General features: G+C 42.0%; 1 protein-coding gene across 3 annotated transcripts in view; it reads right to left on the bottom strand.

Annotated features, from left to right (window-relative positions):
- The window catches only part of Nab1 (NGFI-A binding protein 1), a 33,775-nt gene extending 9,466 nt beyond the window's left edge, over positions 1-24,309 (bottom strand). For all 3 annotated transcript variants that reach the window (XM_027396853.2, XM_027396854.2, XM_027396855.2), the window contains exons 1-3: positions 23,475-24,309; positions 11,475-11,608; positions 10,094-10,145 (exon numbers count right to left, since the gene is read on the bottom strand). In XM_027396853.2, coding sequence (XP_027252654.1) covers positions 10,094-10,145; positions 11,475-11,608; positions 23,475-24,290 — 1,002 coding nt within the window. In that variant the 5' untranslated portion in view covers positions 24,291-24,309. The remainder of the gene's footprint in view (positions 1-10,093; positions 10,146-11,474; positions 11,609-23,474) is intronic.
- Positions 24,310-24,540: the final 231 nt, after the last annotated feature.

Below are 24,540 nucleotides of genomic sequence, written 5' to 3'. Positions count from 1 at the left end.
ATGGGAAAGCCACAAATGAACAAAATGGGAGATACAATGATCACTGTCATAAGCGAAGATGGGCAAGTGAACTCTGTGACCACAGAGATGACGACAAACATCTCAGCCAGCATCCGACTAACCACCTGCTCACACTGGACACTTCAGAGCTGTCCTAATTTCTGGTTTTATGAAAAGCACTGTGAAATACTTCCATGGAAATAGCATTTTCTTACAGTTTCAACATCCAGTAGAAAAACATCGCGGCAGAACCCTGCCCACCAGGACATCACCTTTGCTGACCTCTATCACTGTTTGCAGTGGTCCTCAGCTTTCCTAAGGCTGTGACCCTGTAATACAGTTTCTTAGACTGTGGTGACTCCCAACCATAAAATTATTGTCTCTGTCACTTCATAACTGTAATTTTACTGTTGTGAATCATAACGTTAACATTTGTTTTCCTGTGGTCTTAGGAGACCCCTGTGAAAGGTTGCTGGACCCTCAGAGGGGCCATGACCCACAGGTTGAAATCCACTGGTTAAAGCTCTCCATTGGTTTATCTGTCCTAACCAGTATGGCTTTCCCTGCTGGCACTGGGTATTGCTGGGATTTAAAAATGTTTTCTTGTCAACTTATTTTTGTTTTGACATCCAAAAACTTAATCTATACATTGCCATTGTATAAGCTTCTGTGTTACTGTGACTTCGACTGCACTGAAGTTCAAAAGGCAGTTTTAGAAATTCAGTAAATGGACAAACGGCCAGTTGTTCAAAAGTCTTTGTTGTTGTTTGCAATCCATCCAGAACTAACTTTGTTATGTACAATGTGGTAAAGACCTAAAGTAAAACTTTAAATTGCCAACTTGAATTTCCCAGTATTGTCCAGTGAGTCCCCTTGTCACGACGACGGGACATGGGAACTGCAAAGACCTCTAGTAACTGCCCTCCTGAGTCAGTCTCCTTTCAGGGAGGGTAATGACAAAGAGAATCTACTGGAGCAGCTGAGAACAAAATGGGAAGAGATGATGGATCACGCCTTTAGCATGTGACAGCTGCTAAGCAAAAACAGCAACCAAGTCCATACTTTATGGGCTGGGGTCTTTTTGCAGGGCATTCTAGGCCTGGGCAACCTTTCAGCCACAGAAGTTCAGGTCCTGTGTGACTGGGTGAACCACCCACCATTTCAGGTCCTGTGTGTCTGGGTGAACCACCCACCATTTCAGGTCCTGTGTGTCTTGGTGAACCACCCACCATTTCAGGTCCTGTGTATCTGAGTGAACCACCCACCATTTCAGGTCCTGTGTATCTGAGTGAACCCACCCATCACTTCTTTCAAGATTCTTTTAGCTACCTGCTTGCTATTCTGCATGAATATAAAAGCTATGGGCAACCACAATAACTTCAGTAAAGTTAAGGAAGGCCACTAACAGTCTCCTTACAGAAACCGTTATTACCAATGCAGCTTCCTCTTGGTTGGATAAGCTACATACACAGGGTTAACAATTAAAAACCAAATTTGTTACAATAACTGAGTAGAAAAAGATGTGGTAGTGTAATAAAAATATTTTACTTTATTTGAGACACAAGATACTGGCTCAAAACATTCTCCCATTATGGTCTTTATGTGCCAAGCTTTCAAATGTTTAATCTACCAAATTAATTCCCTAAATAACACCTCGTTACCTGTTTTTAATTTTAAAATGATTTTGTTTTGGGATGGCCTCACCCTACAGCCCAGGCTGGCCCAGAACTCACAATGTAGCTCAGGCTGGCCTTGAACTTACAACCTTTCTGCCTTGGCTCTTGCGGGCTGGGATAAAAGGCACCACAACCACAATGAGCAAATTTATCAGTTTTTTCGTTTCAAGTCAGGCATGAAATAACATGACTGGTGGTAAAGAGTGAGTAACTGACACTGTGAACAGCTTCACGTACCTTCCCATCCAACAGTCCTTCTGAAGACCCTGCTTCTCTAGCTCCCACACTGATGTGCAGGAATGTACAGACTATGATCAGTAGGTGAGCTAGAGTCAACTTCACATAAGAGCATGAACATATACAGTATTACATTTTTCTTCCGAGATTTTTTTTTCTCCTGAAACTCCAGCCTCAACTTGAGCAAACCTTCCTTAAGTTCAAGCTAGTGGACTTGGAATATCAGAGAGAGTTCCCCAGCAAAAGCCCTGCTGATTGGCAGGAGCCCCAACTGCCCTGGTTCCCACTTCACAGGCATTTTCTTCTTAGCTCTCACAAACGGTGCTTGGTTTCCCACGGTCTACAGCTACTGACACACTAGCTCCGAGCCTGGGCTCAACCCATACATTCCTACTGTGAAGACACCTCTGAAACATGACCGGGATAAGGGTCGCCACAGCTGGTTTTCATGAGAACCGACTTCCGCTCTATGAATGGTATGGAATCTAATCCTATTGCTGTTTCTGGTATGCAGAGCGGACTATTCTGCTCTGGGTGTATTGTCCTATCTGATGAGGGACACTATAGCAGCCATGAGGCTACTTCATACATTCATTTTTAGAGGAACAGAAATGCATAGGAAACACTTAGCTCAGTGCTTGGCACATAGGAGTTACACATGGAAAATGTTTCTGCCATTTAGACAGAGCAGCCAAAAATCCACCAGGCTTAATCAAAATAAAACAGCCCAGTATAGGTAACTTACCATTCTATATATATATATATATATATATATATATATATATATATATAAGAGAGAGAGAGAGAGAGAGAGAGAGAGAGAGAGAGAGAGAGAGAGAGAATGTGTGTGTTAGGGATATTTACACAGTATAGCTATCTGAGCATGAGTGGGGACTCCATACTTTTTTTTTTTTTTTTTGGTTTTTCAAGACAAGGTTTCTCTGTAGCTTTGGGGTGGGGGGCTGTCCTGGAACTAGCTCTTGTAGACCATGCTGGTCTCCAACTAACAGAGATCCACCTGCCTCTGCCTCCCGAGTGCTGGGATTAAAGGTTTGTGCCACCACCACCGGGCAGGACTCCATACTTAAAACTATACTTAAAAAATCCTGGATATATTGGTAGGGGGCTACATTGCTGAAACCACAGGGGAAATCCAGAAGCATCTGGGGGCACAACAGACAAGGGAGTCACAGTGCTCCACCTTGACAAGCAGGCCACTGAGGGCATCGACAGAGACCCAGAACACTTAGGAGGCTCCCAGAGGGCATGGTGCTGAAAGGTGAAGAGTTCTTCAGGAAAAGGCACAGCTTATACAAAGGCCCAAAGGCAAAAGCAACAGCCCGCACAGCACTTTGTTTATTATAGTTACAGTCAGAAATGCCACAAGGAAGAGTGTGGCCGTGAAGCTAGAGATGCACGGCCAGATTCTGTGAGGCCCCATACGCCGCTGCAACATCTGAATCTTATCCTAAACAGATGAGGTAAATACTCTCTTTAGTATAGAGAAGCCACCGACATTCTCAGAAGACCTGATTTTAAAACGGCCTCACTAAACACAGCTGAGACTAGTTAGTGCCTGTGGTGCAGACAGAACAGAGGCCTGGGAGTGAGGTAGGGACAGTTGCTTCAATAAAGGCTGCAGGGCCAGGCACAGCTTAGCAGGGGAACTAGAAAATGGATGTATTCAGTCAGAGGCAAGACGTCCCTGCACACAAAGCAGGTAAGAGGTATAGAGTCTGGGCAAAGGGATGAGGTCGGAGCTGGAGGCTCAGAGCAGTTACCAGCTCAGGGACAGGCTGTGGGTGGAGCTGCCGGTGCCCCAGATGCTCCAATCTCTCAAGCACTGTTTGAAGAGGCTTGTGAAGGAGGAAGAAGCTAGCCAGTCTGCTTGAGTTAGGACCAGATGTGTGGTCTCAGCAAGCCAACCTCATTATTCACAATGTTCCCAATTTTTCCACAGAGATTACATCACCTGCTTTAAGGGCCCAGGGGAGATCTGTGGGCATTACATGAACTAATGCAGATGGCAAATCTTGTCACAGAGTCCCTTCATGGTCAGGACTATTCAGCCATGAGAATACTGCAGAGCTGGGGAGGGTCCCTCCAAACCCTGCACGTGAAAGCTTTCTTGGAAGTGGGTAGTGCTGCATCGTTAAAAATGAGAAACAAGCTATCTTGAATGTATGAAAGAGAGACAAAAGGGAGGCCATCCCCAAGACACCGGTAGAGGAATAGCTCGGTCTCCTTCACTGTTTGTCACAGGACTTATTCTGGGTCTCTGTAGCTTTCTTTCTAGGCACCAGCTGTACCAGACTATGAGCAATTTATCTCCATGTCACACTGATGGCTGCTGCCATTAATCACAGTGTTCCCCTGGTGATGAGACTTGGGGTCTCGGCACTGAGAAAATAAGATATATGTTGGGAGGCTGAGCATGACCTAATTAGTCTCACCCCTTTGGTCTCCACCCTCGCTGCTCTCTATCTTTCCCACCAAGTACCAGTGAGCTGGTTTAAACACGGCCCAGCTGTCTTGAAGTGATGTGTAGCGGCAGATGTTCTTAACCCCACATGTGCGTTTTCCCTTTTCTGTCTTCACGCTTTCTGTATGAATAGCAGATTGGACAGCTTCTGCTTTTTTGATCCAGGGAGAAGAGCTTCAGACTCACCAGCTCTCTTTTCACAAGCTTAGTCACAGTGTAGGTGGATATGCTGACCCTGCTCCGCCCCACCCCGCCCCACCCCGCTCCTCTGGAACAGCTGGCAGATGTTTCCTCTTGTTCAAACCCAGTTCTTTGACTTCCTTGGCTCCATTAACAATTCATTTCTTCCACTGAGTTGTTTCTGTACTCTACTCCACAGCGACAGGAGAGTTGTCGCCTCTCACTCCTGTCCTGTTTCTAGCAATGCTGGTGAAAGAAAACTACCAAGGAAAGGACACACAGCACAGTCCATCCATGCAGTCGGGACTGTGTTCCACCTCTTTCTCAAAAGCTCCTATGACACTGTCATTACTGGAGATAATGACAGTTTGTTCAAGGAACCTCGTGTGTTCTTAAATAAAAAAGAAACGTTACCAACTGACTCTACTTTTAACCAGTATATTACATTTTTAAGCAGAGACATGGCAGCCAGGGATTCTGGCTCCTGACTCTTCACGTTCTATGATTAGTTATCAAGCCATCTTACCCTGTTACGGGTAGAGTATAAATACACCAACCAACTTTTATGGGTATACTCTATCTTCCCAACAGGAAACACACCACACCGTACTCTCTTTCATGTAAATATATTTTATAGTTACCACTGTTAAATTTTCTACTGAAAACTTAGTTGTTTACCAGACAGCCATCCTTGGATTAGAAAATAATAATTGCCATTCCTCCTCTTCAGAGACCACCAGTCCTGTACACACATTTATAAACACAGACTAGGAGGTTCTAGGCCCAGCAGTGCTTTTCCGTGCCTGTGAGGTGTTTTGTGAACACCCATTAGCACCCAGAAAAGCACTGCTTGAAGCTCAGACCTAAGACATAGGCTGGAAACCCAACTCTGCCCCTAGACAGCAGCATGGCAACCCCGAGTCTGCTGTGGCTGCCAAATGGACATCATAGAACATACATAAGAGGGTTCATGATAAATGTCTAGTGGGGACTAGCATATAATAGCCTGAATTAGAAACCCAGAACTGTTATGACTGTCCCACAGCTGAATGCTTTGGGGTCCCTAGTGAAAAACAAGAATGACAACACACAATTCATTCTCATTTAGCTAAAGGTGGACTTACTGCAGTGCAGTTGTTCATCGCTGCCGTGTTACCAAGCCTGACTTTCTAACAGGGCTTGAGTAAGGGCTCTCTTTGGAGGTCCATGTCCACTGGGGCCTTCAAGGCTCACTCCCAAGCAGGAAGGGTTTCTCTCTGTGGTTATCATTTAATCTCCAAATTGAAGAAATGATGCTCAAAATCCCTACATATTTTAACTTCTAACATACCTTGTAAAGTAGTTACACCATTTAAGGAGAAAAGAGATATTTCTATACAGTGTATGTTGATGCTTGAGAAAATCTAATCACAGCTATTGTTATGGGAGAACGATATGTTCTCGGGGAGAAAAGTCAGATGAGTATTTTATGATTTATCCCACCAAACCCTTCAGGTGCAGATCAGGACACAGCGTTCAGCGATAGGAACAGTTCTTCTGCCCTGGACACAGCATTGCTTTGCATGCATCACAAGCACCGATAACAGCAAGCAAAATTGTTTCTTTCCTTAACATGTCAAATTATTCTGACATCACTTTTACCTACCAGACATTTCTTTGTTGCTCATTGCAAAAAAATATTCTGTTAAACACAGAAACCGAAACAAATGAACAACTTGTATGTGTGCTTCCTGGCAGCTGGAAGAGCTTTTGGAACAAAGGTAGAGAAGTAGTTGTTGCATTAATTTTGGCCTAAGCAACTGGGAATCCATCCCAGGTCTATTTTTACGTTACTATCTTCAAATAAGGAATAAATTGGGAAGCACAAAAAGTTTACTAAAGTGAGAGTAAAGTAGGTTCAGAGAGTTCTAAAATATTGCTGGCCTCAGGCATCATTATGAGGTCCTTTGTATCAGGCACGTCTCTAGACAAGTTTTTCTACCTATTGTTTTTGTAAACATGATTACTATTTTGTTGTCTTTGTCTTCCCCTCATACCAGTCAATCTTTACAATGCCACCCTGAATGCCCACTGGCATTCTACCTTCTTTAAAACCGAGCTCAAACGATACCTCCCCAACGGAGCCCCCACTCACACCTTATGCCACAGTCTCCCTCTCAGAGTTGCCCCACGGAAGACAGGCATTTACAAGACACTACTACTTGGTGACAAGTATTCCAGGAAACAGATCCCATGACAGCCAGTACTATCTGCTCCAGGATCAGCTTCCAGAAGCAATGGGCAGCTACAATACCCAAACATGACTCAGAACAGAGCCAGGCTAGGTTTGCCAGGTCACAGCCTGGGAAACATGTCACCACACACACTATGTACAGAACACACTTTGAAGTAACTGATGGCAATTCCTAGGTGCCTTTACAAAACTAAACAAAACAAACAACAAAACAATAAAAAGGGGAATCACTGTCCTAAATTCAAGCTAAGGTTTCCTCTTATTTCTAGGAACAAATTAGGAATCTAGGATGTACATGAGTTGTAAAGAGGCTTGTAGTGATATATTATTCATGATTTATTATTAATATAATATTAATATAATGTAATATTAATATAATAATAATTATTATTATTAAAGAGGCTTGTCTAAAGATTCAGAAAGCAAAGTCGGCCACAAGCCACAGAAGCTGGGCACACACCTTTAATCCTAGCAACGAGAAGCTAGGAGATGGTGGTACACACCTTTAACTTTAGGACTCAAGATTAAGAGATAGATAGATCTCCGTGAGTTCAAGGCCACCCAGGGACACATGAGATTGAGTCAGTCTAAAAGAGTAAAGATCACATGCCTTTAATTCCAGCACTATGGGTTATAAAAGATAGAAGCAGGGACTTCAGTATTCGGTCTGAGGCATTCATTCTCCAGCCACGTTGATTGAGGATCCTCCAGCCACACTGAGGAGGATAGGCAGCAGGATCAGCCCATTCAGCCTAAGATAGTAGTAAGAGCTAGTGGCCCACTACTTTGCTTTTCTGACTTTCAGCTTGAAGTTTGAACCCCAATATCAGTCTCTGAGTCTTTTTTACTTTTCGAGATACAGAGACTTGAGCAAATTAGTCAATGGCTTTCTCAGGAAAGATTAGAACTTTTACAGGAAAAGGCAACACTGATTATTTTAATGCTGAATTGAAAGCTATTCAAGTGGCTTTGTAACCATAATAAAATGGTAAGCCAATCATACAGAACTATTTCAATTACCCCCAGTGAGATGAATTTCAAGGAATTAAAAATTCACAGATAATGTAATCACCCAACACTCGAGTTTCTGATGATAAACTCAAAATACTGCAGACAGAACTTGCTTAAGTTGCAGCTCAGGGCCACTGAGAGGGTCAAGAAACAGTGGCAACTCCAATCAGCCATGACCACACGTTTCCATGTGGAACAGGTGGGCTTACACAAAGAGCAGACCGAGTCATAACCACACTGAGGTCCAATGCTGAAAAAAGGGAAGGTAGGCTTTTCCCCAGCAGCAGCCATCGCTTGGTTAGATTGGAACCTTCTCTCCTTCAAATGTTCCAACAGCAAAGGCTGGGCAGTGTCTTTGTATTCACTTGTATTTTGGCGGTGGCGGCGGCCATTATCTTGGTGTGCAGTATGATTAACTGTCTCACCATCTTTCAACATAGCCTATTAGACAATATCAGCAAACCTCCTGAGTGGTATCTGAGGCTAACCCATCTCAAATAGTACTTTCAAAGCGGGCATCAGGACAAGATGACGAATATGAACACAACTTAAAAGAGAACTGTCTCTTGGGAACAAAGTACTTCTTTGAGAATTTTTACGTGAGGATAACTTTTTAGGAACCACAAATACTCGTTCACAGCCATTCATGGTTTTATCCAACAGCTGTTATCCGTGCCTGTTCAAAGCAAACCGCTGCTATCAACTTATCATGCAGTTGGAGGCACCCAGGCTAGAGCCCTTTCTTCTCCAGCAGGGCAGACTGACAATAAACACAAACGTTCAAAAATTCCAAAATCGTAAGCGGTATAATCATAAGTGGTATAACAAGCTGGACCGCGGCCAGAGGGTGATTTGGGGTACATAAGCCCCATCCCCTGAACTGGAGGTGACAAAGTAAAAGCTCAGGCATAAAACAGGTACAGTGATACATGCAGTGCACACTGAGCTTTGTCAGTCCGTGCAGGTGGAACAGTGGGAATGACAATGTAAAGTAGCAAAGAAGACAAGCAAGCTGGAGCCAGACTACAAAGTTAGGTTTCCTCACAGGGACAGAAAGCCACTGGGAGGGTTTAGGCAAGATAAAAATATGCTTTTACAAGATAATTCTGGCTTGGTACCAATAAAGGACTCTGCCACACAGACACTAGGCAAGGATAACGTAGTGATGGGAAGTTGGAGTTGTGAACCACAGTTTATCTGCTGGAACCAGAAATTAAATAATGGGGTAGGCCACAGAGCACTTCCACCCTGCTGCAGACTAGACTCAGAAAAGGCATGCCACCCAAACTGAAAAACAGTAGTTCTGAAACCACTCTCGACTTACAGGAATCCTAAAAGAAGCACGTTTTTCTCGATCAGTTTTCACCGTACCACTCACAAGTTAAAATCACAATAACAGTCTCAACCAGGGTCCCCTGAGAAACGTTTTAAGTACAGTGATGTTTCTGCAATTGTCAGTTTCCTTGGAGAACGAAAAGCACCGAAAGCCAACTCCTGAGTGACCTGCGGCTAATGAGACATTTGATCAGTGGAGACTTTCAAGTCCCTAAGACACTGATCTGTAAGCCAATCTTCAATAAACTTGCTATCAATCTAGTCAATACAGTTTCCTTTTAAGAATCTCCTGGGTTAGGGGGATGGGACTGGAGTGACAGCACAGTGGTTAAGAGCACCAACTGCTCTAACAGAGGACCCAGGTTCAATTCCCAGCACCCACATGGCAGCTAATAGCTGTCTATAACTTCAAGATCTGAGACTCTCACACAGACATACATGCAAGCAATACACCAATGCACATTAAATGAAGGTAACTAAATTAAAAAAAAAAAAAGAATCTCCTGGGGGGGTGCGGCAGAGACCAGAGAGATTGCTCAGTGGTTAAGCACACTGTCTGCTCTTCCAAAGGACCTGGGTTCAATTCCCATTACCCACATGACAGCTCACAACTGGATGGATCTCCAGCTCTAAGGATCCAATGTCCTTTTCTGGCCTGCATGAGCACTGCACACATGTGATGCACACCCACACACATAAAAATAATAAAATCTAAAATATGTTTTTAGAAAACCATCTCCTTGGTTTGCTCACTGGAATTACTACAGATACTTCATGGTAACAACATTCTATACTGCTTTTAAGAGTCTATAATTTTATTTTTTTAACTAAATTGCAGGTCATTTTTTTGTCTGAACTAAGAAGATTTTACATTATTTTTGGTGATCTTATAAATGAGGCAAAACATCTTAGCACACAATACATAACCTGCATCCATACCTCCACTTTGATTCTCTTTGGAGACAACTCATCTCTTTCGCCACATTTTAACCTAAAGGGAAGGGAGAAAGAACAAGCTTGAGAAGATAACAAATTTTATTACAGAGTGATCTCAGTCTGAAATGTTCCCTTGGAATATTTAATTCTGAAACCATAGCAGGAAAAATGACATACAGTAACCATTTACATAATGGAAGGGACTGTCTCATCATTCCCAAGTTAATATTAGGGGATATGTAGACAATATTACATACTTTAAAAAGCCTCTAACTCAAAGGACTCTACCAGAGAAAGCAGTATTCATGACAATATAACAAAAAAAGAAAAGAAAGAAGAAAGGATCAGGGAATGTGTCTCTTTAAGAGTTCAGCAGGGACCATGTCAGATAAAATGATTAAAATTGTCATTTGATATGAATGCATAAGGCAGTGTGAAATAAGATGTGTTGTGCCTATCTCCCAACAATTCAGACAGTCTGACCTGGCTATGCCAGAGTCACACTATACACCTATGACATGGCACCTGTCAGTACTAGGGCATCCACTCTTTAAGTCACCACCTTAATATATTTTTGTCAAATATGAGAACTAAATTATGAGAAGTCAAATCTAACTTACATGTCACTGTAAAAAGATACTAAAATGTAAAAAGTGTATCTTGGAATAGGCAAAACACAATTTTACTTATTGTGGCATTATTTCCAATAACAAAAGACTACAACCAAAAATCTACCCAAAAAGGGACTGTGCCAGTGAGATCTTGTCTTCTTAGACAGCAAAAGAACCAGCTTCCTCACAGCTATCACCAATTCCACCTGTTAGTGAGTGTGTACGTGTGTCTGGAAGGCTGTAGAGACCTCAGGGTCACACTCAAAGCCAAGGTCTGTGTGACAGAATGTCTATACCATGGCCAGAGCACTAGAGCCCTAGAGACTGTATCTTTCAAAAGTGAGGATATAGAGGAGGATTACAGAAAAAAACAAAAAACTGCTGTTAGGGTCAGAAGTCCCAGTAGCCACCACATAGTAGACTGCTGTGGATAGATTATGTACATTTATTTCAAATCTCAGAGAAAGGCTTTGGGATGTCTTCACTAAGAACACATGACAAATGCTTGAACAAGCAGGTTTAACAACCGATTTCAACATCATACAATGCATACATGTATTCAAATACCAAATGGTACCTATTTTTTATGTTTTTCAAGATCCAATTAAAATAATTTAATTTAAAAAATCCCTTTGGGCAATGTTTTGAAAAGTCACTGCACTGTTTAATTCTGTATTAATCATGTTACCTTTTCTGAGACACTCAGTCTATACATGAACGATGTTTCAAACTCTGCCCCTACCCAACGTGCAAATGTACTGCTCCGGACTCACCTGGTGGTCCTGTAAGTGTACTTGTAGGTAACTTCTCGAGAAACCTGCCTGGCCAGGGCAAAAAGTTCATCTCTTCTCGTCAGCAGGGCATTGTCCTTCACACAGAGCTGAGCGGCTGCTTCATTGACAGTGAGCTAAGCATCCAAAAAAAAGAGATTCACAAAAATAAGCATTTCTATTTCATTTGATAATGGAATGTTTCACTTACTGTGAAAAAGTCCCATCATTATAGGAAGAAATAATTCATAAAATCACCCGTTACCCCTCGTGTCAGGCTGCAGGACAGGTAGCCGACTTACCGTCTTCTGAAGCCCAAACAGTTAGAAATAATTGCCTTGCTTTTACCTACTTGTATTTATTTATTCTGCATTTTTGACTAGGTAGGGGGAGTTATGAATGATAAAGAAATATTCTATATCTCATTTCTGCTATGGAAAAAAAAACCCAAAAGCTAGTTTTTTGAAATGCTGACAATCTTGTTAGTTAAACACGATTATACACAGTCAGCATGTCTTACCTGAACTGACATGCAAATTCCTAATGCAACCCTGATCAGACTACTTAAACAGCAAAGTAATGACAAGTTAACAGTGGCACTGGAAAGGTGACATTCCAAGACTAAAATTTTATATTTACTCGATTCAATAACTCTTAAAAGACTGCCAACATTATTGCTGGCTGATGAGACACACCTGTACTAGAACTTAACACAGCAAATCTCACAGGAACTCATTAACAAGTCAGCAGTTCCCCACAGTTCTGAGAAGCAGATGCAGGGAACTACTGGTGGGTAAACCAGACTTCTTTTAAAAAGCAAGAAATGTCCTGCATCACGGTGTGCACAGTGTGGGCAGTGACAGGAAGCAGGCTTGGTATTGACAGATGGGGGTTAATTCTGTTCCGCCACTCAGTCACGGATGTGTGAGTCTGGAAGAACAAAGGGCTCGGTCTCCTCGCCTTTGTATGTGCAGCAGGAAGACAGCACCCCCTCAAAAGCTCTCATAGGAGAAAAGTGAGGAGCCATACCTGGTGGAAAGCCACTATTGGTGTTATTGGTGTTTAGTTCTTGTTTTGCTTTAATTAGAAAGTTCAGACATTGACCGTTTCCCTCTACCCAGGCATCTCACCTTTAAGGCTAGTAGCTTCTTTTATTTCTGTACACTAAAGCCTTTCAAGTCCCTTTTAATTTACATAATAATGTACCTTTTATTTTTTATCATGGTTTATAACAGAGACTTGGCACAATTACATCAGCACCTGATATGGGCTCAATGCACAGTAAGTATCATTGATCAGTGAATTTTAAAATCCTTTCTAATGTCACTTTTGCTATACATATGAAATGCCATTCCAGAAAAGAGCAATACATTATTTAACCCAACCTTACCTGGATAACCCCAGTCCTTCAAGTGTTATAAGTGGCAAAGCACATTCACAAATGGGCATCTTTCTTTGCATGCATTCTAATTATTTATTTGGCATAAGCTCTAACAAATGGACTTGTTAGATCACAGAACACACTAAAGTTTAATAAGATTCCTTTAAGGTTAATTTTTACTTATATGTGTCTGTCTTGAGGGCATGTCACATGTGTGCAGAGGCCTGAAGAGGTCAGAAGAGGGTGTAAGGTCCCCTGAAGCTGTACTCACAGGCAACTGAGAGCTGCCTGACATGGGTGCTGGGAAGTGAACTCAGGTTCTCTAAGAGTAGCAAGCTATTCTCAGACACTGAGCCATACCATCAGTTTCGAGACAGAGTTTGGAGACAGGGTATCTCTGTGTAGCTTTGGAACCTATCCTAGCACTCGCTCTGGAGACCAGGCTGTCCTCGAACTTGCAGACATCCGCCTGTCTCTGCCTCCCAAGAGCTGGGATTAAAGGCGTGAACCACCAAACCCAGCCCTATTAACTTTTTATGCCCTACCATAATTTCTGTTTCGAGAAACTTCTCTAAATAATACCATGGGCACTCACAGGGAGACTGTTACTAGAACCCTGCCTCATGTTGCTTCCCGTATTTTAAAAACTTTGCCTACTTCATATATGGTATTGATTAACTAGAAATCAACCTTTTCACATGTCCAAGTTATTTCTAAAATCTACTGCTAGCAGCTTGCCGTTTCTTTTCTCGTGGTGTTTCCTTTTTGTATGGACTTTAGAGATTACAAGGTAAGCATTCACTTTGTATCCTATGTGGTACCAGTCTCTTTTCTTACATTTTTCATTAGCCTTATAGGTTCTCCTTTGGATGCTGTCTTAGTCACTTTTGTGTTGCTGTGAAGAGACACCATGCCCAAGGCAACTCTTATAAAACAAAGTATTTAACTGCTTATGGTTTCAGAGGATGTCTTAGTCAGGGTTGTTACTGCTGTGATGAAACACCATGACCAAAGCAACTTAGGATGGAAAGGCTTTATTTCACTTACATCTCCAGGTAACAGTTCATCATTGATGGAAGTTAGGACAGGAACTCACACAGAGTAGGAACCCCAGGGCAGGACCTGATGCAGAGACCATGGAGGGGTGCTGCTTACTGGCTTGCTCAGCTTGCTTTATTACAGAACCCAGGACTACCAGCCCAGGGGTAGTTCTATCCCACAATGGGCTGGGCCCTCCCCCATCAATCAGTAATGAAAAAAAGGCTCTATAATCTTGCCTACAGCCCAATTTTATGGAGGCAGTCTCTCAATTGGGATTCCCTCCTCTCAAACGACTCTAGCCTGTGTCAAGTTGACATATAGCCAGCACAGAGATTTAGCCCATTATCATGGTACTGGAGCAGTAGCTGAGAGCTATATCCTGATCGAAGGGCAGGGTTGGGGGCAGCGAGCAAGCACCTGGGCCTGGAGCCTGGCATGGGCTTTTGAAACCGGAAAGCTCACCCCAGTGACACACTTCCTCCATCAAGGCCATACCAGTATGAGCCTATGGGAGCCACTCTTATTCAAAGCCATGCATGGACCTCTTCCTTCTCTAGAAACAGGTAAAGGTTCCTTTTTTAAGCCTACCTTACCTTTCTACCCAGGTGTCATGGTATGTAGCATGACACAAGTGTCTGACATCATGTGTTGTGGAGTGTGGTATTGCCATAAGTGCCTGACGTCACACTTAATTATATGTAGCATGACACAAGTAACTGACATCATGTGTTATGGTATGAAGTATGACACAAGTGTCTGACATCATGTGTTATGGTATGTAGTATGACATAAATGTCTAACATTTATGTGTTTCGTTATGTTTACCACCATCCTCCCTGAATTTCCAACTGCACTGGAACACATGTCCTGAGGGCTGGTTTTACTACTGACAGCAAGGCTGCAAGCCTGGACTCCCATGGTAAGCTCTCAGCTGAGCTAAACACCCAGCAGGAAGATGAAGGGCTTACTCCTTTCCCCTATAGCATCAGCAAGGACCAGCTGCGTTCTCAAGGGTTTTCTTTTTCCTTGTCATTGCTTGTCTTGCTTTTGAGGCAGGGTTTTATGTAGTCCATGCTGGCCTCAAACTCTCTATGTAGCAGAGGATGGCCCTGAACTCCTGATCCTCCTCCACTTCCCAGCACTGGATTACAGGCATATGCCACAATGCCTGGTCTCTGCTTTTGGAGGGACACCATGTGACTGAGATTAAAGGGGAAACACTTCACAGACTGATGCCTCTTGAACTGCAGGCTCGGCATGCTTGCCGCTACAGTGACCAAGAGGATTCTTCTCCAATTGCTTTCTAAGTAGCCATTTTTATACTCGCAAATGTAAATTACTATGGGAAGCCTTAGATTACCAGTGAGATTCCTGAATTACCCACACTTCAGAACTACCAGTTTAGGTACAAACCACAGAAAATAATTTTTCAACATAAACTGAAAAAAACTTATAAGTCTTTTGAAAACTTACTGGCAAGCAACAAAAACAACCTAACACATTCACTGTCATGGAATTTCAACTCCCATCGACTGGAAAAGTAGGAGGAACTTTCCCTGCTTTAAAGGACCCTCCTGTCAGAAAACTAAAACTGGAGTGAGATCCCTGGCTCACTCCCAAGTGTAGTAAGACACTAAATTTCGAGTCCCTCCCTTCAACTCATCTGTCAGTTATAACACGATTAAATAAATGACCCAAAGACTGATACTGGGGTTCCAACTTCAAGCTGAGTAACAGAAAAGCAAAGCAGCTGGCCACTAGCTTCTTACATCTACCTCAGGCTGAAAGGGCTGATCTTGTCTTCAAGAGCTCTCACCAAGCCTCAGACATGGCTAGAGAATGAATACCTCTATCTTCAGTGTGGCTAGAGAATGAATGCCTTCTACTGAATACTGAAGACCCTGCTTCTATCTTTTACACCCCAATCCTGGGATTAAAGGCGTGTGAGCTGTTACTCTTTTAGACTGATTCAGTCTTGTGTATCCTGGGTGGCCTTGAATTCAGAGAGATCCATCTACCTCTTAATCCTGAGTGCTAGGATTAAGTCCCCCTAGCTTCTGGCAGCTGGGATTAAAGTTGTGTACCTGGCTTCTATGGCTCGTGGCTGACTTGCTTTCTGAATCCTCAGGCAAGCTTTCATAAATCATGTATCACCAGAGTCAGTGACATATTTCATGGCCTTACTTGACAATAATTAGCAAATCAGTAACTAATATACTTTTAAAGAAAGATGCAGTTGCTATCTCTGACACCGCTAGCTTTTGCTACTACTGCAATTTTGTCAAAGTAAAGAGTAATTTCTCCTAATTCCTATCTTCATAACCCCAAATAGTAAGTTTCCATTTTTATCACCATGTGAAAGATTCGCTCTCATTTATGGCAGAACTTAAAACTTAACTCCGTTATCTTCGTCTTCAGAAAAAGGTGGCGAACTGATTCTGTGAAAGTTTCTTTTACTGTAGTTCATCTTTAGTGACCAAATTACTATAACTGTCAATGAAGTATAATTGACATAAAAACACTCTGCAAATGCTGGATGACAGAGAAGCTCAAAAGGCAACTGAACTTTGTCTTTTGACATTAAAGAGGACAAAGACCATGATTACCCTTCCCCCCAAACAAAACAAATTGTGGTGGTTAATTTCAATAGTCAACATGATGAGACCTGGGAAATGGGCCTCTGAGTGTGTCCACCACTGGACGAGTTGGGGTAGGAAGGCATGTTCCCTGTGGATGACACCATTCCCTGGGCTGAGAGCCTAGATCAGCAGTTTTCAACTTGTGGGTCATGACCCCTCTGGCAAACCTCTTTCTCCAAAAATATTTACCCTACAACTCATAACAGTAGCAAAATTACAGTTATGAAGTAGCAATGAAATAATTGTATAGCTGGGGGTCACCACAAAATGAGGAGCTGTATTAGGGTCGTAGCATTAGGAAGGTTGAGAACCACTGTCCTAGACTGAATAGAAAGGAGTCTTGTGCATGCATGGCTCTGCTCTTCCTGTTTCCTGTGCCACTGCCTGGACTTCCCACTAATGATGAACCACGCTCCAAATTAAACTCTTCCTTCCTTAAGTTGCTTTTGTCATGATGTTTTAAGAACAGAAAAATTACAATATAAGCCAAACCCAAAACAAACAAACAAACAAACAAAATGCTGAGTAAAACAAACAGAGAGGGGAGGCAGGATGGCAGGGACATTCCCTGACATGTTTCCTGGGCCAGAAAAAGAGTAACATGTGAGCACAAAACAAAGATGGCAGAACCTCAAAGAGCAAGTTAAGTCAAGGATATAGTGTCCAAACAAGACTGGAAAAAAAGTTTCCATCTTCACAAGGCTGGAAAGTATGGGAAAGGACCAAGGAGCAAAGTTTGGTGCTCCCCAGGGTGAGGAGTGCTAAGCTGTGTTCTTCTACAAAGCTCCAAGCATTAGCATTAGAAAATCAGCTGTCACCCAGGGGCATACAGGGGAAATGACCACTTGCCCTGTACCTCACAACTATGTGGAAGACAGCAGACACAAGCCCCTTGGTCCTCACATTGGCTTCCCCCATAATTCACTCGCAATAAAATGAGTTGAGAACTTACCCTAAAGTTTTTGTAACCATGTTAACTTGTAGAATCAAAAGCAAGTAACTGCTAAGGAAACCTACTTCCTTCCAGGGGCTTCTAGACACTCTTAAAAATATGAGTTCAGTCAAAGAAATCAGACATCAAAAACAGGGTCAGTGAGCTGGTACAGTGGGTAGGAGTTTGCCACCAAGCCTTCTTGCCTAAGTTCAATCTCCAGCACTTTCATGGGGGAGAGAACCAACCACCATGTAATTCAGACAGAAATCATTAGAAAAACTAACACCGGTGAGGGAGATTTCTTTATGTTTAGAAACCAACAACAACAAAAATTCTAAACAACTCATGAGCCAGAAATCATAAAAATAAGAAATATCAAAATTTTAAGAATAATAATGGATCCATGCACACTGAAAACTCAGAGCTATAACAGCTTAAATCAGAAAATATAAAACCAATGAACACTAATGAGCCCAACACCCAATTTAATTTAGAAGAGACCATAGACACAACACAACCAAAAACCTCAATGAAGATAACAAGTACTTCAAATAGAAGAATCTCTTTCTGTAAAGCACAGAGGGACATTTTAGGATTCACAGGCCAGACCGTGTCCAGCTGTCCAACTCTGCTACTGTAGTTTAAAAGCAACCATTGACATTACATAAAAAAAAAAGGCATGAGCTGTTGCAATAGTTTATTCACAAAAACAGGAGGCAGCCCAGTCCAGGCCCACTGACCCTTGTTTGTGCAGTTCTCAGAGAAAAACTGTTGAATTTTTGGACAAGAGTGATGGGTGGGAGAGAGATCGTGTAAGACTAGGTTAGGTAATAAAAACTATAAATAACTTTGTGCCAGTGTTTGAAAACAAATTTACTCAACATGTTTAGAAAAATGTAAACTTACCAAGTGATTCAAGGAGAAATATACTACACCTTAATAGCCCTATAATTTATTTCTTAGAAGCATCCAAAGAAAACCCAGCACCTCTTTTCAAGTGTCAGGTGCTGAAAAGCATCCACTCAGAGCTGAAAGCACCAAATAAAACACTGTGACTGTGCACAGCTTGTTCTTGTTTGGGAGAGTCCCAGATCCAGTGCTTCTTCTCTCGAAACCCAAACTGCTGGAGTCTTCTGCAACATCTCATCTTTGGCTTCTCACACTGAACTGGCAGCTGACTAAGGTTGGCATCACTGTTTTGTGGGCCTAGGGTTTTACCTTGTTGACTTCTTAGCAGCTGAGTGCCCACAGTTTTGATGGAACTATAATTTCCATGTTTTTCCACGGTCCCTTGATCAGCCAATAGCTACTGTGCAGTGCAAACTGCTGACGTGCTTATGTTTCTGCACTCTAAGTCCTTACAGTTTCCAATTTTCAGTTTATTTCTTATCATCCATGGACTCCAGATCCACAACACACCACCTGCCTTCATCATGACCTCTTCTCTTCGACTGCACTTCTGGACAGATGAGATCTTCTGCCTGCTGAAATTCCTAGTACCACACCTGGGTTGTCCCTGGTCCTTTAGCACCTGCCCCACATCAAGAATATGACTGGTTCTAAGCTTTGCCATTGCCCAGGACTGTGTGTGTGTGTGGTGTATGCACACACCAAAAATCTATTCTTTAACTTTAAACACAGAACAATGTTCTACTGTGTAATTTTTTACTGTAGAGGATACAAATGCTTTGGGGAACAAATACAAAAATGTTTACAAGAAGAAAAAAATCCTATGGACTTGCTGGAGTTGACTTTTTGCCCCTGCTGTCAGAGATGCCACTACAAAACACCACTAACTACAGACAACACTTGGCTTTGAAAGATTTAAAGAAAAACTCCCAGAACAGTTAGATAGAGCTAAGGAAGTCACATATTTCCTTATTTGGAAGCTTAAGATAAACTGGTAATATTGCTTCATTTTAAATATTTATAAATATTGAAAGTCTTTCTCTGATTCATATAGTTAACATTTTCATAATGCCTGAAAGGTCACAACAGCACTTCTACCTTTTAACCTCTCATAATTTCAGACTCCCACTGTTCTCCAGGGTCTGAGAGAGTCTGAGAGTTGATGAAAGCTGGGTTTGTTAACTTCTACCCCCATCCACACTGTTTTGATAGATTGACACACTTGAGCTCCTAGTACCAAGAACTGTCCAAGTGAAGAAGTAAGATGACTTTCCCAGAGCTCCACACTCGCCTCCCATCACCCATCACTTGACTTTCCAAAAGCTCCGCCCTTGCCTCCTAGCCCCACCCTCACCCCCAGCCCCACCCCGCCCTGCCTCCCAGTACCCAGCATTCATTTTGTGTGCAGGGTCATTCAGAGACTTAGGACAGCCCCATGAGACTTATACACCATTTATACCGAGTTAGTAAAGAGTCCTGCAGCAAAGACCTTGCATAAAAATAATTATCTTGAATTGTTTAATGTAAAGGATGTTTTTCATATTGAAATTGATTAGGCTATTAATCTTGTAAAAATCACTTTTACTTTTATAAAAATATGGTTTTTTTTTTTACTCAACTTTGTGCTTCATCTGTAAAACTTTAGAAGTTATATAAAAGATATGTTAAAGCACAAAACTAAAATCACCAACACATTTCACCCACTTCCTACGAATTACATTTTCTTGCTGGATACCCTTATTCATCCAAATGCTCTGGCGCACATGCTGACACCCAGTAACTGCGTACGCTAACCCCAAAACAGACTGGTCCATTCTGGTCAGTCATTCCTGCTACACAATTCTGTGGTCATAAACTTCAGCCTGCATATCCAAAACCACTTATTTTAAAAGGCCAGATGGTGAAACTGCTGAAAATCAACTAGTGATGGCCATTAAAAGGGGAGTGGGAAAATTCTCACATCCTTTCACATCTACTTGTACCTTTAAAGCAGAGAAACAATTCAATATATGTAATATAGGCATTCAACATACATAGAATTTGACCCAATAAGAAATGTACAAAAAATATATGTGAATAAAAGAATTACAAAATTAATTAATTACTGAGGAATGTAAAAGGTCTAAATAGGGAAAACCATATTCCGTACTTTCATACAGGGCCCATTATTATAAAAATGCCAACTAATTACCAAGTTAACCTACATGGTAAAACATTTCTAGTCAAAATTACACATTTTTAAGAAACCTGATAAATGTATCTAGAATTTTATTTGGATGGAAAAATGTTTAAAATTACCACAACCTTAAAAACAAAATAAAACCCAGAAAAGCTGTAACATGAGAGTACAGAAGTACTTGTCCCTCCATGTGGCAGACTGCATTGTAAGGATACTGAGTTATTTAGTCTATGCCAGTGAGGGGAAACTCAGCTGTGCCAAACAGGGTCAGATCAACAGATACAACTAAGTAAAACAGTGAAACATCAGAGGAAGAATGACCATGTGAAGAGACAGTGCTATATAAGACAAGGGTTTATGTCCATAAAATATAAGAAGTTTTCACCAATCTTTGTTTTTTGTTTGCTTGTTTTTGTTTTTGTTTTTGAGACAGGATCTCACTATATAATCCTAGCTGTCCTGGAACTTACTTTGTACACTACACTGGTCTCAAACTCACAGAGATCTGCCTGCCTGTGCCTCCTGAGTGCTGTGACTGAAGGTGTGCACCACTCTGCCCAAAACCAATCAATTTTTAAAACTACTAGGATAGCTATATGAGCGTATAACTGATTATGTGTTATAGGAAAAGAAACCCATTACTCTCAAGAGGAAACGAAAATCTGAGCTTTAAGTTTTTATCATTTAACACTGGCAAAGATAAAAATGTAAAATTCATTACTAGCAAGTTGTGGATAAAGAGACACTCGCATAGCAATGATGGAAGCACAATGTTTCCTGCCTTTTAGAATGTGATTTAGCAGCAATTAGCATTAGATTGAAACATCACATCTGCACACTCCCTGCTCTCACAATTTGTATGTTGGGATCCATTCCACAGAAGAATACATACAAGACTGTAAAAGGTATGTGTAATTGGGGCTGGAGAAGCCTCAATGGTTAGGAGTGCATACTGTTCTTGCAGAGGACCCTAGCTCAATTCCCAGCACCCATGACAGGTGGCTTACAGCTGCCTGTAACTCCAGCTCCAGGAGATCTGACAAAGGTGGCCTCCGTGGGCACGAAAACATATATCTATACAAAAGACACATAGATTTAATTAAAAATAATAAATACTTTTAAGTGTATGCCATAATGTTCACATACTAGTATATGTAAACGTTTTAAACTGGCAACAACCAAAATGACACTGCAAAGTGAGGAGTTAAGGTGAATGATGGCCTCTGATGTACCCCACAGTGGACTAACTTGGGCAGCTCTCTGTGGAAACATGGTGTTTCACCACCAACAAAGGAATTTGGAAAAACAGTTTGTGAAGCATGACCTCATGTCTGTACATGTAAAGATAAGTCTTTGGAAGTTTACAAGTCAGTAATTTACCTCCTTCTGTATCAGAATACCTTCACAGAGAAATTTGTTCCTTTTCGTATTAAAAGACAAGACTAGGGGGAAAGAACACAATATTGAATTAAATACTATAGTCAACCTAATGTTTTTTTCTGAGTGTTTTCTTCCTTTTTTCTAAAGGGTATGTGGTTATTTTTTTAAAATCTCACCAACAAAAGTCTTTTTTTTTTCACCTCTTAAATTCATCATTTTCTAAGCACTCACTGGATACATTAGACTCTAGGGATAAAAAGTGGAAAAGACATTAGCCAGCAAGGGACAGAGCAGGTTACAAACACTACAACCGTGTGTTCTGGCGCTACTGTGACAAAAGTGGATGCAGTGAAAAGGAATGGACAGGCCGTTCTCCTTGGAAGAAAAGATGACAGAAAAGACAAGCTTACATGTGCACTGAATTTTCAAGATAAATGTAGTCAGATAACAAGAGAAAGCAAGAAGGTGGAAAGATATATGCACATCCATTAAAGAGGTATGCATATAACATGTGTGCATATATACATGCACATATGCATACTTAAGCAGAACTGCTGGAGAAAGTGCTGTGGAGATAAAACAGTGAGACCTTTGTATACCAGGCATCTAACCAAAGCAAGATTCAAAGCTATAATCTCACCTCCAACATTCACCTGCCATGTTCTCGTCATTTTGCATTGTTTTTTGTTGTTGTTGTTTTGTTTTCTTACAAAGGTTTACAAAAAAGTTTTAAATGAAGGTTGATGGGGAATGTACTGTGTATGTTTATCTTATTGATTGTTAAATAAAATACTGTTTGGCCAATGAGACAGCAAGTTAGACAGGATGAGGAGCCAAAGAGGATTCTGGGAAATGTAGTAGAGAAGTGGTGATCCAGGCAGGAAGTGACATAGTAAGGAGACTCATATTTAAGCGAAGGAGAAACAGGAAGGGTCCCTTTTTTCCACTCTTCCTCCAGCAGTGCAATGTGATCCACTGGCAAGGAGGGACGCCAATAAGGTGTCCGATAAGTCTTATAAAATATATAGATTTATGATAATTAAGACTGAGCTAACAGATGAAGAAACCTAGTCATTGGCCAAGCAGCATTTGAACCTAATACAAGTCTCTCTGTGTATTAATTTGGGCTCTAACTCAGGCGGGTGGCTGGCATAAAGCACACATTTGGCGAAGGGGCTCAGGCGGCTTTTGGTGGAAAGATTTATCGTAACGGAAGGTCCTCTTTTGAAATCCTATTTTATTTCTTAACTAAAAGACAAAACACCTTGCAAATGCAAAGTTTATGTTTCACTGCTTGGATTCTGACAGTTTTGAAAAGCTACCTTACACTGTAGATTTAAAACTCAAATGTGTTTGAGTTCAACACAAGACTGCCCTAGGGCAAGCTGCTCACAACAGAGCTGGAACACTTCAGTATTTTCAGGGCATGCAGGCGCTAGTGCACGTGCACGCATACATACATACATACATACATACATACATACATACACACACACACACACACACACACACACACACACACCCACCCCAGGTTCCTTACCTCATGCAATGTGAGGTGTTTGCCATCCTTTCTCTTGGAGTCGAATCGCCCATAGATGGCACTGTACTTCCGAATCTCCTCTTCTTTATGTGGATCTTCATCACTCATCTCGAAGATGTGACCAATCATTTTGGCCAACTTCTTATTGTTCTTGAGCAGCTCTTTCACTTCATTCAAGTCACTTTTGGGCAGCGTGGAGGCCATCCGCTCCACACACTCAGCCACAGAGAGTGCAGCGGCAGCATCCAGGGCCTCACTGCTTTCCTTTGGAGAGGCTGGGGAGCCCAGGTCTGCTGGGGAGAGGCTGTGCTCACTCTCAGTGGCATGGTGTCCTTGCCAGAGTCTGGACTCACTGACACTCTGCAGTGCCAAACTTCCCACCTCTGACTTGCCCTGACCCAAGCTCTGCACACATGTGGTGGCCGCACACTTAGGGATTTTTAAATGCGGTTCCCGCACACTGCTATTCCTTTCATAACTATTGCAAGATATCCCCAACCATGTTGGTGATCCCTCTGGTAACTTATAGATGGGTATGCTACTGACAGGAAGGGAAGTCAGTGGCTGATTGAAAAGGCCAGGGTTTGTAACCCAGTCTCTCAAAGCCTTCTGTAGCCTTCTGACGTGAAGGGGCTTGCTTGCCATGCCCACGAGTGCCATGATTTCCAAAAATTCCTCTTCTCCAGCCTCACAAAGTTGCTGGACATCATCGCCACCTTGTTGAATGAAGGCATCAAAGTAAGAAAGCAGGTTGGCTTTCTGCAATATTCTATACAGCTGCAGCTCCCCCAAGGTCCTGGGTAAGGCTGTGGCCATTACTGTGGATGGGCTTAACCTACAAAGAGAAGAGAGAAAAGACTCACCACACTTGCTTCAAGCTTCATAAGTAGGTTGAGACACTGCAAGATTTTGACAGGCAACATAGGCAGAAGAAGACCCAACGCATCTGCAGAGCAACTGATAGTTAAGGAGGCTCTCTCCCAACACTCATATTTTATCGAAGTCTGTACTCAAAGTCAGTTGCTAAACTGGCCTATGTTCTCAAAGGAAAACAGCCATTAAACAC

The sequence above is a fragment of the Cricetulus griseus genome, chromosome 2, assembly GCF_003668045.3.
Source record: "Cricetulus griseus strain 17A/GY chromosome 2, alternate assembly CriGri-PICRH-1.0, whole genome shotgun sequence".
Taxonomy (NCBI): domain Eukaryota; kingdom Metazoa; phylum Chordata; class Mammalia; order Rodentia; family Cricetidae; genus Cricetulus; species Cricetulus griseus.
The sequence above is the reverse complement of the archived record's forward strand: the minus strand, read 5'-3'. Positions and strand labels throughout refer to the sequence as shown.